General features: G+C 43.9%; 1 protein-coding gene across 6 annotated transcripts in view; it reads left to right on the top strand.

Annotated features, from left to right (window-relative positions):
* FRMD4B (FERM domain containing 4B) overlaps window positions 1–15,710 on the top strand; it is a 207,768-nt gene extending 192,058 nt beyond the window's left edge. For 5 of the 6 annotated variants that reach the window (XM_048857685.2, XM_048857684.2, XM_048857682.2 and 2 more), the window contains 8 exons: window positions 79–198; window positions 1,567–1,795; window positions 5,705–5,761; window positions 7,329–7,476; window positions 8,714–8,881; window positions 9,917–10,722; window positions 11,848–11,980; window positions 13,970–15,710. In XM_048857685.2, coding sequence (XP_048713642.1) covers window positions 79–198; window positions 1,567–1,795; window positions 5,705–5,761; window positions 7,329–7,476; window positions 8,714–8,881; window positions 9,917–10,722; window positions 11,848–11,980; window positions 13,970–14,090 — 1,782 coding nt within the window. In that variant the 3' untranslated portion in view covers window positions 14,091–15,710. The remainder of the gene's footprint in view (window positions 1–78; window positions 199–1,566; window positions 1,796–5,704; window positions 5,762–7,328; window positions 7,477–8,713; window positions 8,882–9,916; window positions 10,723–11,847; window positions 11,981–13,969) is intronic. The other variant, XM_048857683.2, reaches the window with a different exon arrangement.
* The last annotated feature ends 502 nt before the right edge of the window (window positions 15,711–16,212 follow it).

Raw genomic sequence — 16,212 nt, 5'->3', positions numbered from 1 at the left:
GACTGTTCTTAAATTCCAGAGGGGGGCTGGCACACCTCCCGCTCAGGTTAATAACCCAGCGTCCTTTCCATTCCGCAGGAGCTGACTGGCAAAATGCCACAGGAGTATCCACTGAGTGTGGGAGAGAAACCTCCTCAGGTCAGAAGGCGTGTAGGCACAACATTCAAATTGGATGATAACCTGCTTCCCAGCGAGGAGGTAGGCACAGCAACTTCAGGCAGCTTACTAACCTTAGGGCAGCCAAAGCCCAGACTCAAACAGCGTCTAATACTCCGGCTCTTGCCGGTAGTGATTGTTGGTTTTATGTTCCTGATGTGTCGGTTCAGGTAGCAAACATTCAGGATCGGCTGTTGTAAGTTACCCCTATTTGCAACCGGGCAGGGGTTGGCGTGTACGTGTGCCTATGTCTGCTCTAAAACCGAGGGTAAAACTATCCAGTTCCACAGGTAGGGTCCCATCCTGCTGCCCTTATTGAAGCCAAGCTCTTACTGACTTCAAAGGGAGTCTGGCTAAAGACAGCAAACTCCCCTAGGGCTTGACCATGCACCGTTGACATCAGTGGAAATTTTACCATAGAATTCGGTGAGAGCAGGTTCCATCCTTTAGTGCCTAGACATCACCCAGCACTATAATTCTGTGCTCTCAAGTTCTGAATTAGACAGTGGTTGAGACTTTGAATAGTAATACACATATTGGGTTTGACACACTTCTGCAGCTACTTGGGGCTGTAAATTGCACCCTTCACTGGCAGTAGGGGTCACTGTGCCAGTGAGTGGGGATTCGCCTGCGTAGCAGGGCACAGATTCCACCCAGGGAGAGCTTTATTCTGTTCATGGACCTCAGTAAAGAGCTATGCAGGCAGAGGCTGCTTTGAGGGATGCGCTGAACACTCTCAAGACTTCTTGCAGTCTCTGGGCACACCATCTCCATCCGCTCTTTTCTGGGCTGTGCTGGCTGGCTTCGTTTTCTTAATGGAATGTGGGATTGTGAGCACTTTGTACCCAGGTGTCCCAGGAGCTCTGTGCTCTGGACGAAAATGCTGGCGTAACCCAAAGCTGCAACAAACTTACTTTGCGTAAGTGCTAAATCCTTTTGAAGCAAAACCCTTCTGACAGCATGCAGAAGCACTGCGTAGCACTTCTGTCACCCAAACAGTAATTAATTAAGTTTCTGACGCCCTGTAAGGTAGCTGTGATTATATCAATTTCATAAAGTGAAGCAGAGAGAGATTCCAAGCTGATATTTGCAAACTTTGACTTCAGTTGAATCAGCTCAGTTCGCTTGTTTAGGTATCTTGACAGGGAGCTAGATGTCTTAACTTTAGGCACCTAGGTTAAAAAGTTTTGGCCTGTGTAACCGTCCCAAGGACACACAGTGAGTTCAGTGGAGTTAAGGAATAGAACGTAGGGGTCTCTTAAGCACTAGACCGTAACCATATACTCTTTTTTGGGGATATTTCTGTGTTTTCACTTAAGGTTTCATTTTGTACACTGAATTTTGTTTACTTGTACTTCGACCTGCAGTATCATATAATAACAAAGAGCTAATGTGTTCATGAATCTGCAGGACCCCGCTTTGCAAAGCTTGGAGCGCAATTTCCTCATACAGCAAAAGATGGTGGAAGCTGCGAAGAAACTTGCCAGTGAGCCAGACATGTGCAAAAATTTGAAGAAGAAAAGAAAACAAGATTACACTGCTGCCATGAAAAAGCTTCAAGAGATTGAAAATTCCATAAATGAATACAGGATCAAATGTGGCAAAAAACCAACGCAGAAATCAACCCTTATTTTGCCAGGTAAACACCAAGAATCCCCACGTTTCTGTTGAGGGTGATAGAGAATGTTCTTCCGTTCAGTTACAAGTTTTGTTTATAGATTTGGTTTGGTTTTTTCCCTGGCACTTGCATGGAAAAGGAAGATGTAATTAATGCCTGATATGCATGAAACATTGTTCCTGTGCCATACATAAGCTGTGGGTAGAACAGATCATAGGAGAGGCTAGGCACATGTGCAGACATGTTCTGACATCAGACCAAAGGATTGCAGTACGCAGAAGGGCTGGCGGCATCTTCTCAGCCGAAACTGGTGTGGTACCTCATTCTGTAGCATATTAGATGCTCTTTTATTTCTGAAATAAGCTTCAAGGATTACTCAGCTGTTCCAGTGCCTCCTTATAATTCTCATCCCCTTGTTTTTATTTTACTGTGACAGTAGAAAGGAAAGTGGATGAATATTTCTACAGGATGATCGCAAATACTGGGAAAAGTCAGAAAAAATTAGCAGGGAGCAAAGAATATATGTCTTGATTCGACATTATTAACTCCCCATAAGACAACAACAAAGCTGGGGTGTTCTCAACGTGCATTGCTGCAGACAGCTCCGTAAGCTAGGCGTTTAACTTCTTAACCCTAGCAATGTGACAAGTATGTGTGTATAGCAGCAATCCCTTTGCAAAGAACGACTGTAAGGGAAATGGAGGTGTCACTGCCTTCTCCATGCTGAAAGTAAGGCATGATTTAATTCCAGCCCCTTTGTGTGAGAGGTCAGTAATTAATACAGTAGGCTGATTGAGGGAAGTTTTTTGGAATTGCAAAAACCTATGTATATTTTGCAGTCTTTGAGTTTTCTAGGCTGATAAATGGCTTTCTGACCCATCTTCCAGCTCCTTGACCTGGGAACATCTGTATATATGAGACTCTTAATGTTTGATCAGTTGCTTTTTGCACATTCTGCTGAGCCCGGGCAAAAGCTGTTCCATGAGATGTATTTTTCTCCTGGAAGCAGCAAGGTAGAGAAGGAGGGTGTACTTTTTCTGTAGTGTATTTATATTGTATTCCGCTGATCCCTATGAAGGATGTCAGTATCGTGCCCAATGTACCTCTTCATTTCTGGAATAAGAACCCTTAACAGCCTATATTCTCCCCTTTACATATTGCAACATAAGGGAGTCTACATATGGCCTAGATTTTTTGCCAGGGTAACTGCTGTTGTGTCCCCTTTGGTTTCAGAATTCACTTGGAATTTTTTTCAGCAAGTGGTACAGCAAGGCTGTTTATCATTGCTGATTGACTGGAGGATGTTAGCCGGACTAACAGCCAGATTGTAGTGGACAGGGTGAAGGTAGTATCTCCTTTTCCAGCCTTGTGCTTACCAATGTAGGCAGTAGTTTTGGAAGTACTTCTACATGTAGAACAAGTAACATACTGGGCTAACGAGGCAGGAAGTCCCCGAGGTGCTAGTAAGTAGCGTGACCATCATGGTACACCATCTGTGCATAACTCCTGCTGCTTATTACATGGGGCATGTTGGCACCATTGTGTAAAATGGGGAATTTAGAGTTTAGATACAAATCCATAAGAACGGCCATACTGAGTCAGACCAAAGGTCCATCTAGCCCAGTATCCTGTCTTCCGACAGTGCTGGTGCTTCAGAGGGAATGAACAGAACAGGTAAACATCAAGTGATCCATCCCCTGTCCTCCATTCCCAGCTTCTGGCAATCCTTTGGTTCTCACTCATAAAAATACGCACTTACTCCATCATTTCACAACATCTGGCAACTGACGTCACTGAGAGCTTTGCTTGAGCAAGGACTGCAAGATTTGGCCCATAGGTAAATAAGCTGCACTCCAAACCAGTACCTCAGAAGCAGTACGTGTTGAGGAATGATGCTTGGCTGCTTGGAGTTTGGAAAGAGCAGAACCATCATTTATGGTAGATCTGCCCAATCGTCTGCAACTGATCTGCAAGCAACCATTTGATCATCCCTGGCCACCCTCATTCGGAAATAATCAGTCCCACGCTTTGTGTGTGTGGTTTCCGAAAGCTGAAGATTAGTCTTTGGTGAGGAGTGTGGCAATGAGTCAGTCGCAGCTGTGAATTTTAGGAACAGTTTGTTGGAAATGATGTATTCAATAGCAGCCTCAGTCTGTCGGATCAGCCCTGTGCTGTTCTCGGTCCAGTCCTCTGGGGATGGGAGAGTAAACAGGTCCTTGACTTTCATAGTCGTCATTCCAGGCCGTGCCACTTGTCATGGGCCACTCACTCACACACACGCCCCGGCTGCAGAGGGCTCTGGCTGTGCTGTTTCCACATGGTACAGCATCTGACATATGTGCGGCAGATGGTGCGTGTGGCTGAGCAGCATATATTGGCTGGATTCATGTGTTTAAAAGCACTGGGGTGAGGGGAGGGGTTAAGGTACAGTGCTGGACAGCTGACTTGCTTAGCACTCTTCCTAGTGAACTAGTTAAAGAGAGTGGAAATGACGTGTTCCTATGGAGAGCTTTTACTCTTTGCTTGTGTCGATCTGGGTGTTTTGCTAGTGTCACCTGTGCAGTCTGTCCTTACCGGTACCCTGTTTCCAGAATCAGTATCTCCCTTGCCACTTTCTCCTGCGGAGTCTCCTTTCGTCCAGCACCCAGGTGCTGGAACTAGGGGTGCTACCGTACCCCCTGGCTTCAGATGGTTTCCATCAAATACAAGGTTTACAGTTTGGTTCAATGGCTCTCCATACCCCCACTATACAAATTGTTCCAGCACCCCTGCCAGCACCCTTCCAGACTGAACTTTCTCTTTTTTTAGTTTTCTTCCCTGACTCTGCACCACTTCCCGTATCGTGGGAGATTTCTGGGACTGGAGGCAGGGACCAGAATCACACAGATTCGGATATTTGTAATGTTGAATGCTTCTATGTACACTAGTGAGCTGCCCATTCATTGTTATCTCAGCAGTATGGTTTTGCCTTTCATGAAGCCGGATCTTGATATCTTTCCTCTTTGTTGACTCTGCTTTTACACAGCCGAAGTCAGTTGAATGAACCCTGAATAAGAACCATAGGAGTTTGTCCAGAGTTTATTATGGTTACAGAGGAAGGAAGTGGGGGCACGACAGTGTTCTTTCTAGACAGTACTGTAGTCCTCTCTGCGTAGCTCTTCACGGGCTGCTCTTTGTGAACCTCCGGCATACCAGGCATGAGAACAAACTTGTGCATCTTATGTTTATGATGACTGGGCTGAAGCAACAGCTGTGCTGTGGCAGTAACCAACTGCCCTGGCTGTCACCAGCAGCTTCTGTTACGGACATTCTCCCCTTGTGTTTAAGGATCAGCGTCAGATTCCTTACCAATTGGTAACCCATAGCATCAAGTGGAAAGATGAGACTCCTCTGGTGTATGCAATAGAGCATTATGAATAAATACAAAATGCGTTTTTAAAAAAATCACCGTGACCAGGACCAGATTCAACTCTGTTAACACTGGTGTAAATTTCAGGTGATACCATTGAAAACAATGGAATTAGTCTCGATTTACATCAGCATAACTGAGAGCAGAATTTGTCTAAGGGTAAAATTTTCAAAAGCCCCAAAGTCCATTTTCAAAAGTAATCTCAGGCCATAATATCAAAGGTATTTGGTGCCTAGTGGGATTTTTTCAAAAGTTCCTAAACTGGTTAGGTGCCTGAAGCCCACTGGTGTTGAAAATTCTACCCCAAGTGTTGTCATATTTGGTAGCATATTAAATTACAATGTAAACAAATAAGGTAGGAGTGCCGTGCAAAATAGGATGATCAGATTGTGAAAGGCTACATACGCATCACATGATACTGCAGTTCATGTCCATCTGGCTCTGTAGCTTATTTTAAAATAGAGTATGTAGAAACCTCTGTAGAGAATCCTGTATCTCAAATCCTTTATTTTCATTTACAGATGATACAATCCCATCTGAGAGTAGCTCTTTGTCTGATACAACAATTTATGACGATGGTATGTCACTTACGCTTTTCTGTTTATGAAGTATCAGGTATATCATACCCTTCCTAAACAATAATGTAACTTTTTGAGTATCTTATTCTGATTTACATGTACATCTTTGAGGCCTCTATTTAAATCTTAATACATTTGCTAAACCTTTTAGTGAGCAATGATTTTATACAAGAGAAGCTTAATCAGAAGCTGTTCTTTGAAACCATGTATTTGTCAAAAGCATGAGCTCTTCTGCTGGTGACTGAGTTTTCTTTGTAGATGATTGTTGTTTTAATGGAATAGCTCTTCTGATTAACCTTCAGAAATACACGCATCACTCTTGTATGAACAGTCAATTCCAGCCGGTAGTAACTGGCAGGAGAGGGCACTTCCGGATGGCGAATGACAGGCTGGAGGAATCTGGCCAGTTAAGCCAGCCAATCGTAAGCTGACAGGAAATGCCCAACCCAGATGTCATCATAGCAGTTTTAAATCATTAAAATATTAAAGCATGTAGAGAAACTAATGACCTGTTTGCGTGTTAAATGGTGGTCTGCATCTTGCCAGGGATATGGTGTTCTGTTTTAGTGTACTTGATTTTTTTCCCCCCTAGCAGTTAACATTAGATCAGTCACCATCTGGAAAAGACTTGGCTTGACATTCCTTTAGATTTGTCATCATCATTTGGGAACAAATATTATCCAGACCATGATTCACTGCTTAGTGTGGGCTTGATTCTGATCTCACCCAGCTTCGTGCTCACACCTTGACTCTTAAATTGAGTTACACCTGATTCTCATGGGTGGGAGTGATATCCGAATCAGGGCTTCAGTGTATCCGTGTGTTCACCAAGAGTTTGATCCTACAGCTGTTCCAGTCAATGGAAGCTTGGTCGTTGACTTCGGTGGGCAGAGTGAGATCTAACGGAAGTGAGATCAAAATCAAGCCCTGAGTCTTCACAGTTGCTTCCAACTAAAACCACTTATCCCCGTTTTTTTCCTCGCTACAGATAATTAAAGTTGGTCCTTCATAGTGGAAAATATTTTAATGAAACTTTTATTTCAAAATAACTTCTTAAAGAATCATTTTAAAGTACTAAAGCTAGGGACTGATGCTCCCACATCTGACCTGAGCAGAGAGGAGAAAACTGAAGGGTGGGGCATGGAAAGTGTGGGGAGGGGGAATCCGTTCCGCTCCGTGCCTTCCCGCCATCTCCGCAGAAGCCAGTGCATGACTGCTTAACTGTGGGAGCCCATGAGCAATCGCTTTCCCCAAGAAGTTTCCTTCGTGACCTGGCAGAGCTCCAGACAGGAATTAATATTGCTAAAATCAGTATTACCTGCCACTCCACGGTGTCCCCTGGGAGTTCAGTGCAGGCAAGACTCCTGGGACAGGAGAAGCTCCTGAGGGGTGAGGGCATCCTCTCCTGGTCCCCACAGAGGAGAGCATGTGCTAGCTGAACCTCAGAGAGTTTCCAGCACCCTTGGTCCCCCTGCGTCAGAGGGTAGAACGCAGCCGTAATTTTTTCATAAGTGTGTAAATGTGTCTAAGATTTTGCTAATAAAAACATCACATTTCTTTCCAACAGCCAATGATTCCCTTACAGTGGCAGGGCAGGGAACGAGTTCCGGGCAGCTGTCTCCAAGAATCCTTCCGCCAAAGTCCCTTGGCGTAGAGAGAATCCATCTTAGAAAGTCCTCCATCAACGAACAGCTCCTGGAAAACAGACATTCTAGGTACTATTATGGCCATATTGTTGGTGTGAGCCTGGTTTTATATCTGTTGTAACAAATACCGTAGTGTAAATTGCTGGTATCGGTGGATCTTCCCATTACACTCCAGTCTGACACGTTAGGAAACAGAATGGACTTCTCCGCTGTGCTTGCGATTAAATTTGTTGCTTAAATACGATAATCATGTTAACATAAGTTAGGCTGAATGTTAACGGTAAAAGTATGATGAATCTCAATTGGGGCAACTGGTAAAAGGGATAGAGATTTAATGGCAAGTGTTGCACGCAAGAACTTTTTATTGCCACCAGCCCTTTCATCCTGTGGCTCCTTTTGCGTGGCTTGTTTCCCCTATTTTTTTAAATCATTTATTGTTTCCCTGAGGTTGATGTTGGAATCATTTCAGCTAGAGGAGAACCCTGTGCATCCATCCTGATCATGTGAAAATTCTAGCCAGGGCACTGTTGCTAGCAAAGTTGCAAATTTCAAACACAGCTAGGTATGTAGCTTCCGGAGATGGGCGAGAGAGTAACTGTGATCTCAGCCTGCTACCAAGCAGAGGGCCAGAGTCACTTGGATGCTGAGCTCTCTCGGCTCCCAGTGACATCAGTGAGAACTGAGAATTCTGAACTCTACAGGATCAGGCCTATGGGGCTCATAGCCATGAGTTAACTTGCTGACCGTCCTATTAGGGCCGAATCCAATGCACCTTGCACTCAGCTCAGGGATTCCCATTGACTTTAATGAGCTATGGATCAGGAACCACGCCTGACAGTAAGTGCTTGCAGGATCAGGCTCTATGAATATATGTGTAAAAAAACCCCAATATTAGTGTGCATTGGACAGTGCTGGGCCACTGACTTTTGATCAGTGCTCCCCTGGAATTTAAGCAGAATACTCTGTCACCTCAAACTTGAATACAGAATTATAATTAGTTTAATGTCTATAACTTTGAACAGTGCAGTTATGCTATTCCTTTGCTTCTCAGCGTCCTTTTCTGTTTTTTATGCTCTGCATCTCTGTCCCTTGGCAGCAGCTATTCCTACAAGTCATCCTGTGGTGACCTTCCTTGCTGTGTTAACCTCTTGAACCAGAGGGGTTTGAACTCCTAGCTGTCACAACAGTAACCACTGGTAGCAGACGCTGCCACGCTGACCTCTGCTTTCTCTACCCTCGTCTATCTTTTCCTTTGGATCAATATGCAAGTAATGTCAATGCAGTTGTCTTTTGCATTTTATTGAAGATATTTTGGTGATGGCCACGTGCTGGATTCTTCTGTTTATAGTCACAGGGACCCTCTATCAACACACGGTAGTCCTTACCGAATTCTGGAACGACAGCCCTATGGAGGGAGAAGCATGCCTACAACACCAGTGCTCACACGCAATGCCTACAGTAGCAGCCATTTACAGTAAGCTGAGTTCATTAAATCAATGGGAAGTAACGTGTATCTTGTGCAGAAAAGTAAAATCAACAGTGTAAGAGGGTAGAGAAATAGGATCCTTTTGTGCGTGTCCTTTGCCAAGATTGAGGCAGGGTTGTCAGCCTTTGATTTTTCACATGGATAATTGTACATCAGTCATCGCTGGCATGTGCAGCTCTGCACCAGCTTTTCAACATGCAAATGATGGACTTTCCATGCTGTAGATTTCCAGAGGACAGCGTGTACAGACTTGTGCATGCAAACTTAGAGATGGGATTGAAGCCGTTTGGGAAATGTTACCCATGTGGGAAGGGAGGGCTATATAAATAGATAACGCTATGATCGTCCTGGTTTTCTAAGCATCCAGACTTCAGGTGTTTTACATTTCAGCTACGCAGTATTGCTTGTTTCAGAAAGGTAACTATAAAATTCTTAAGACACTTCTAGCCAGCATTATTTTTATCATTGTATATTTGTGGATATTAAATGTAAAGACTAAGCAGTGGGTGAGATCCACTTGTAACTCATTACCAGAATATGACCTTGTTAGTCTCACTCTGGTCACAGTTTTGAACCATCTGTTGCTGCACGAGCTTAGTGCTGCTGCAAAGGTCAAATCTTTACGCCAAGTTCCCTTCACTGTCATCCAGTTCTTTTCGCCAGAGAAAATAAAAAGCTGATTTTGAGGCCAGGCCCAGGCATTCCAAGCTGCTGGGGAAGGTGCTGCATGTTCTAAAGGGGATCTTTATCTTCCCTGTCCCTGACTAAAGGATCTGGATTATTGTAAACTTGGTTGAAAGCTTTTTACCTTGTTCTGCTATATCACCGACAACAAGAAAGGATTTGCCCTGGTAGATATGGCAGGTGACTTAGGAATAGTCCACCTAGGACTTTGCAGCACCTGCCAAAACCTGAACCTGCACTTAGCTTGGAAAGAATTCTTTGTTTTGCCACACGCTAACTCTCAAATGCTTCATGTCTACATACGACTTCTGCATCCAACCTAATTTTCTGCCATTTCAGGCCGGATATTTCCCCAGAGCACTGCATACAGCGCAGTGGGAGTCTGGAATCCCAAACCCCTTTGCTGTCGGAGACGGCCGGTGAAAAGCCTGTGTTCTCCTTCTCAAAATCCCAGCGAAGCAGCAGCACTGAAATACTAGACGATGGATCGTCCTACACCAGCCAGTCAAGTGCAGAGTATTCCTGCGTGACGCCTAACCCCAACCCGTATTACACCACTCAGACGCTTGACAACCGCATGAGAGGCCGAAGGAGGTCTAAAAAACAAAACATTTCTGCTGCCAATTCAGGAAGCATGCCAAATCTTGCCCAGAAAGACTCACGGACTGGGGTCTACCAAAAGAGTCAGGAGCAGCCTGCCTCTAGTTACTATGTTTCTGGCTATTCACCTTACACTGAATGTGATGTTTATTACAATGGGGGATACGTTTACGAGAATGACACAGAGGGACAGTATAGCGTCAACCCTTCCTATCGCTCATCGGTGCACTGTGGGTACGACCGTTATCGGGAACTCAGGTCCTACCACGAAGGGGAGATGGAAAGAGTACCACACAATCCATATGCAACTTTGAGACTTCCAAGGAAGCAAGTTGCTAAAACGCAGCATATAACCAAAAACATTCACAAGGCCTTAGTTGCAGAGCATCTCCGTGGTTGGTACCAACGTGCCTCCGGTCAAAAGGACCAGGGTCAGAGTCTGCAGGCAGGCTTTGACTCTGACCGGGGATCCCAAAGAAGTCTGGGCTTTGCAGGGCTGCAAGTACCATGCTCTCCTAGCAGCCGGGCTTCTTCTTTCTCTTCAGGTAACAGATGATTTGTAATGTGCTAAATATTGTATATGTCCCTTCGGAGGGTCACATCCTCTCCTCATTAATACACTTGCAAACCCACTGAAATCCATGAAGGAAACGAGGCTGCCTGAGCGTAACCGAGGGCAGAATTTCATCCAACAAAACTAAAATGCAGAATAACTAAATATGAATCTTTGTATGATAATTGAATGATGCAGGTGGCACAGGCCCTATCAGTAGGGATAGGTACATGCTCCAATCTTACCTGTATGCACCTTGACCTGCTTCAGACTGCAAGGTTTTTCCCAGAAGCGCTGCCGATGGGAAAAGCACTTAGTTGTCCAGGATGCTGTGTCAGTGTCCGTCATTCAGCGTTTTCAAAGGCTGGGGTGTAATTCCTGGGAGCACCACTTTTCTGCAAATCCCACCAGGAACGGACACCACCAACGTAGCGGTACCTTTAAAAACGGGTACACGCCCCATGTTCTGTAAATACAAGTGGTAGACATACCCCGGATGCCGTTCAGAAGAATGCTACAGTAATAGGACCTAGTCATTTGCAGTTGCTCACTGAGTCATGCGTGGAACACTGCTGTGAGGCAGGGAAGTATCGTTCCTGTTTTATAGCCATTGCAGATGGTGCCTGGCCCCAGGTCAGCAGGTGCATCGCCCTAGGCTGCAGAGGTAGTCCGGGTCTAAGGTGGGGCTAGTAGGCTGGGGGTCCAGATTCCATGTCCCATTTTCACATGGCTGAGTCATTTGCCCTTTATGCAAAAATAAAAATCTGAAGAAACCACACCGGCACGGTGGGGTCCAAGTAGCCACGTTCACCCCATACACAGCACATGCCAAGCCTAGTTCAGCATACACGCTGCTGCTCTGGCTGGTTTCTAAAGCACAGAATACAGTTACTCTGACTGGGAGGCCCATAAACTCTTTTTTTATGGGGAGACCATCCGATTCCTCTACCCTACATGCACCATGCCCCGCTCTCCAAAGTACATGTAAAGACAGATGTGTTCAGCGTCTGTGTCCTACAGCAACCTGCAGAGATTGTTAATGAAAAACATCTCGCTTCGTTCAGTTCTCTGAGCTGCTGAAAAATCTAATGTGCTGTCATTGTTTTTACCATTCTAGCGTCTTCTGCAAACACTTCTGGAAACTGGCGGAACCAGATTGCTCTAGGGCTTTCCGATTACGATACAATGTCTCATTCCTCTTATACCAGCTGTTATGGGAATGTTTATGGCAACCTTCCACTGCAGAGCAGGTGAGCAAAGTGCAATAAGACTTGCTGCCCTGTCCTCTGTACTGTGTAAGCTTTTAAAACTTATCTAGGTAGCAATCAGGTATCAGGGAGACAACTCCTAAAGCAAGAGCAGTTATAAAACCAGCTTACTGAGAGCAGATCTGCTCCACACAGTACAGCTTCAGCTGACTCGAGCGAGAGTATTCCTGCGTTTCCTTCTATCTGTCCTCAGGTAATGTTTTACTTTATTGATCATACTGATATGGCATCTTTTATCCAAGGATCGTAAATGAATAACACTAGACCAGACCATCAGCTGGTGTTAAGGGGCAGAGTTCTGTTCTAGCCAGTGGAGCTAAATTGATATACACCAGCTGAGATTCTGGCCTGTTCATTAAGTTATCTGCACAGTAGGCCTGGGAGGGAGAGCGGTATAATTGTGTCTATTTTAATTATGGGAAAACAGGCACAGAGAAGAGTTAAGGGCTCGGTTGTACCTGTCAACGTGAGGGTGTGCAAGGATGGGACAAGGTGCAAATAGCATGCCCCCTTAAATCTCTCTGCAGGGGCGGGGCACGTCATGGACTTTGCCCTGCCCTGAGAGCAGTGATTATCAGGCCAGCATTGTTTATGCACTAGCCTCTCCAGAGAGCATAACTGTGACCTTGTCCCACCCTCCCTCAACAGAGCAGAGCCTATGGAGAAAGAATCATATTCTGCCCCCTGTAAGTGGCCCGGCAGCCATGTTCGCCCTCCACTCCTGGAGCCTCCTGAGGAGGAGGCTGTTTCTCTACAAGATTAATGGTTAAACCCCCTGACTGGACATGGCTACAAAGACAGCTGCCTAGCGAGTGCAGAGTGGGCTTTGCACAAGTTATGCCTCTTACTCCCTTTCACGGACATAGGCACTGGCTACTCTGGGTTCACGTTTACTCTGTGAAGGGGTGTAACAGTCCCGCATTTCGCTCTAGTGCTGCAAACAGATACTCATGTGACTCTTCTGCTTCCTGTTTTCTGTCTCCTTCCTCCTCCACTTTCTAACTCCACCTGTTATCAGTCAGAACAAAGGTCTTCTGTCCAGGAGAATGATTGTGCCTGCAGAAATGAGATCATTTTTAAATACCCTTATGCTAACTGTAGCCAGCTGTAGTAAGTACCCCACATTTGTGTGTGCTTCTTCATGGATTGCAGTTTTTGCTTGCTCCTGGGCTGACTGGTGTGAAGTTACCGAGTGATGTATTTTTTTTTTTAAACAGCCAGAAGCATTACGAAAGGAGTATAAAAGTCTTCACATTGATTTTTCACTCAATGCCTTAAGTTTGGGGTGGTTGGGTTTTTTTATTGCAGTGACTAAAAGAACAATAGTAACAACATTTTAAAAACAGCATTTCGACTAATTACTTACCTTCCTACAATTGGGTTTTGAAAAATATAAATGAGCTGCCTTATTTTGACATCGTTATCCATATGATTTACGTTAAGTATAACTTTTTTTATATTCTGATCCCTGTCCAAATCGACCGCAGTATCACGCTCTTTGTAGTGAACATATCAGTGTGTGACTATTGTAAATGACTTGTTGCCATACGCTGTATGGCCCTTATCTGCAGGCACATGCAGATCAAGGATATTGGATATGATGACTCTTATTACCTTGCTGACACTGGGAAACACAGAGGAGTGAGTCATTGTCATAGTCCTATTTGAAATCAGTGGAACTATGACTATTTACACCAGCTGAGGATCTGCCCCTTATTATCTTCCCTGTCTGGAGAACAAATCACAGGGTTACATTTGGATCCCAATTACACTGCTGTAAACCCAGAGTAACCTCATTGTCTTTCAGATACTCACAGTCAATGAGGTTACTCTGAATTTATGATGGTGTCACTAAGATCAGAAACTGCTCAGTCTCTACAGATTATTTACTTCTAAGCATTACCAACCCAGCACCTGAAATCCCAGTGCAAAGGTTACTGCACCCTCAATTATCACTTGTTTCTTTTGTAGAGCATATGCAGAGACAAGCCAGCTGGAGGATGCTGATGAGAACCAGTTGGAAGCTGACTTGCACAATAACGAGCAGAGGCTATTTTGGCATGAGGATTCTAAGCCTGGGACGCTTGTGTAGGCCATCGACAGCCCTGCATTTGCACCCTCCATGTGCCTTGCACAGAATGCTGTTCCTTCGGAAGAGATCTCCTGTGGAATTCCCCCCCACCCCACTCAAAAATGAAAGTATTTTGGCTTGTGGGTGAAGATTGTGTTCAGCATTAAGAGGGACATGCACAAAATTACAAAGTCTTTCCAACAATGGCATTTCTTTCTGAATCCAGACAGTAGCCTAACTGAGCAAGGGCAAGCCGCCACTGAATCTATGAGGAGATGCAGCACTTGGCTGAAGTATTTATATTTAGCAAGCACTTTTTAGAAGACTGGAAGGTGTTGAAGGCAAACCTCAACAAAATGTGAAAAGGTGACTTATGGAGAAAACAGGAATTTTAGGAGTACAGTTCAGATGGCTGAAAGAAGAAGAAATAAAAATGTCTTCTGCCGTCACTTATGATGACCAAGAAGGACTTCATAAGCTGATGAAGGATACTGTGTGTGTGTGTGAATGAGGCAAAGATTGACTCAGTCAGTATTGGAACATTACTTGAAGGAAGGCTGGATTTTTTAATGGAGGTTTGAATGAGCTAAAAAAAATTTTTTGCGGGGGGGGTGGGGGAGTGTTATTAAGAGTGTTTGTACACACCACAAAATGGATTCTGGAAAGAAAGGCAATTTACTATTGTAACATATAATGTAAAACTAACCCTAGAAGGCTGTGGATTTTGGAAATAGAAGGAACAGTTGTACTGTTTCCATGATAAAATGTAATTAATATCCTCACTTTTAAATGAATTTTCCATCGTACAATTTCATTGTGCAGATGGGCATGCAAAGAGCCATGTTGAATGCACAGTGATCTCTTAATTAGATAGCTATTACATTTTGCTCTGCCAGACTGATGGAAAATCGGAGGTGGAATGCTCTAGTTATCACATGTGGAGCAATTTTACTGAACTGGCCAGTATTCTAAGGTGGATGCAAAAAATAAATAAATAAAAAGACCAAGACGGTGCCTTAAAATTGAGGGCATTAGAATTGTAGAACGTCATCTGAAACGCCAGGTGCACTACTAAGTCACTAAGTGACAAAACAGCATTTTCACAAAATCATTTACATTGTTTTTGAAAAATCAGCAGCAGTTTTGATCTAGGAGGGATAAGCCTACCTCATATCATCCATCTGTAGAAACCAATTAGTGTGGACTAACTTGTGTAGTTTACAAAAATAAATATATATTTGCATACTGTAAAATAATTCTTGTTTCTCATCTGTACTGTGCTTCAGGACTCCATAAAATGGTGCTCTTTTTTTTTCTTTTATACAGAGGATTAGTTAGTCCTTGTTCATATTGTGAATAGCAAAGTTTCTGATCAACTTTTTTGAACATTTTTTTACAGTATTCCAAAGCATGTAATATAGACCGAAAGACAAATTTCTTAAGCTGGTCCTCAGTCATTTGTATTATTAGAGTTGAGGTTTGGAATAAACAAAACAATAAAAAAATAATTTATTTCCTTTTGCATATTTGTATACCCTTCTAGAAAGGCGAAAGTCCTTTTTGCTTATTCCTTTTCTACTTCTGACTTTTGGGGCCTATTATTTTGTATAGGTCAATAAACTAAAAGTGTGCTACCAAAAATGTTTTGGTATTCTGTTTCTCCTGTGCTATCCGTAACAACAGTTCTGTGTGTGCTATTTGAGTGCTTTATTCTAAACAATTATAGGCAGAACTCGTCAGGGTCTGATTTCTCTTAGCCTTTGCCATCAAAGCTTATCACCATGCAGCCAGTGATCAAGGGCCGTTTCCTAGCACAATTGTCACACCATTCATTATGAGGGCTTGTTATAACTTTTATGAGTGAGGCCATATCACCACTTTGTCACTTTATGTCACAAAGCTATTCAGCCTTCATAAAACAACATTTGGAAGCTCACTGGGGCAGGGACTGTCTTTTTGTTCCTTGTTTGTACAGCGCCAAGCACAATGGGGCCCTGGCCCATGACTAGGCCTCCTGCTTACAACACTAGTGCAAATAATACGTAATAATAATTTCTTAATGTCTGATTTCCAGCCATTTCTGGGCACACCCACAGCTCCTGCTGAAGTCAATGAGAGCTGCAAGGTGAATAGCATCTGTGTA

This window comes from Caretta caretta, chromosome 7, assembly GCF_965140235.1.
Source record: "Caretta caretta isolate rCarCar2 chromosome 7, rCarCar1.hap1, whole genome shotgun sequence".
Classification (NCBI taxonomy): Eukaryota; Metazoa; Chordata; order Testudines; family Cheloniidae; genus Caretta; species Caretta caretta.
Note: the sequence above shows the minus strand (reverse complement) of the source record. Positions and strands in the feature narration are given on the sequence as shown.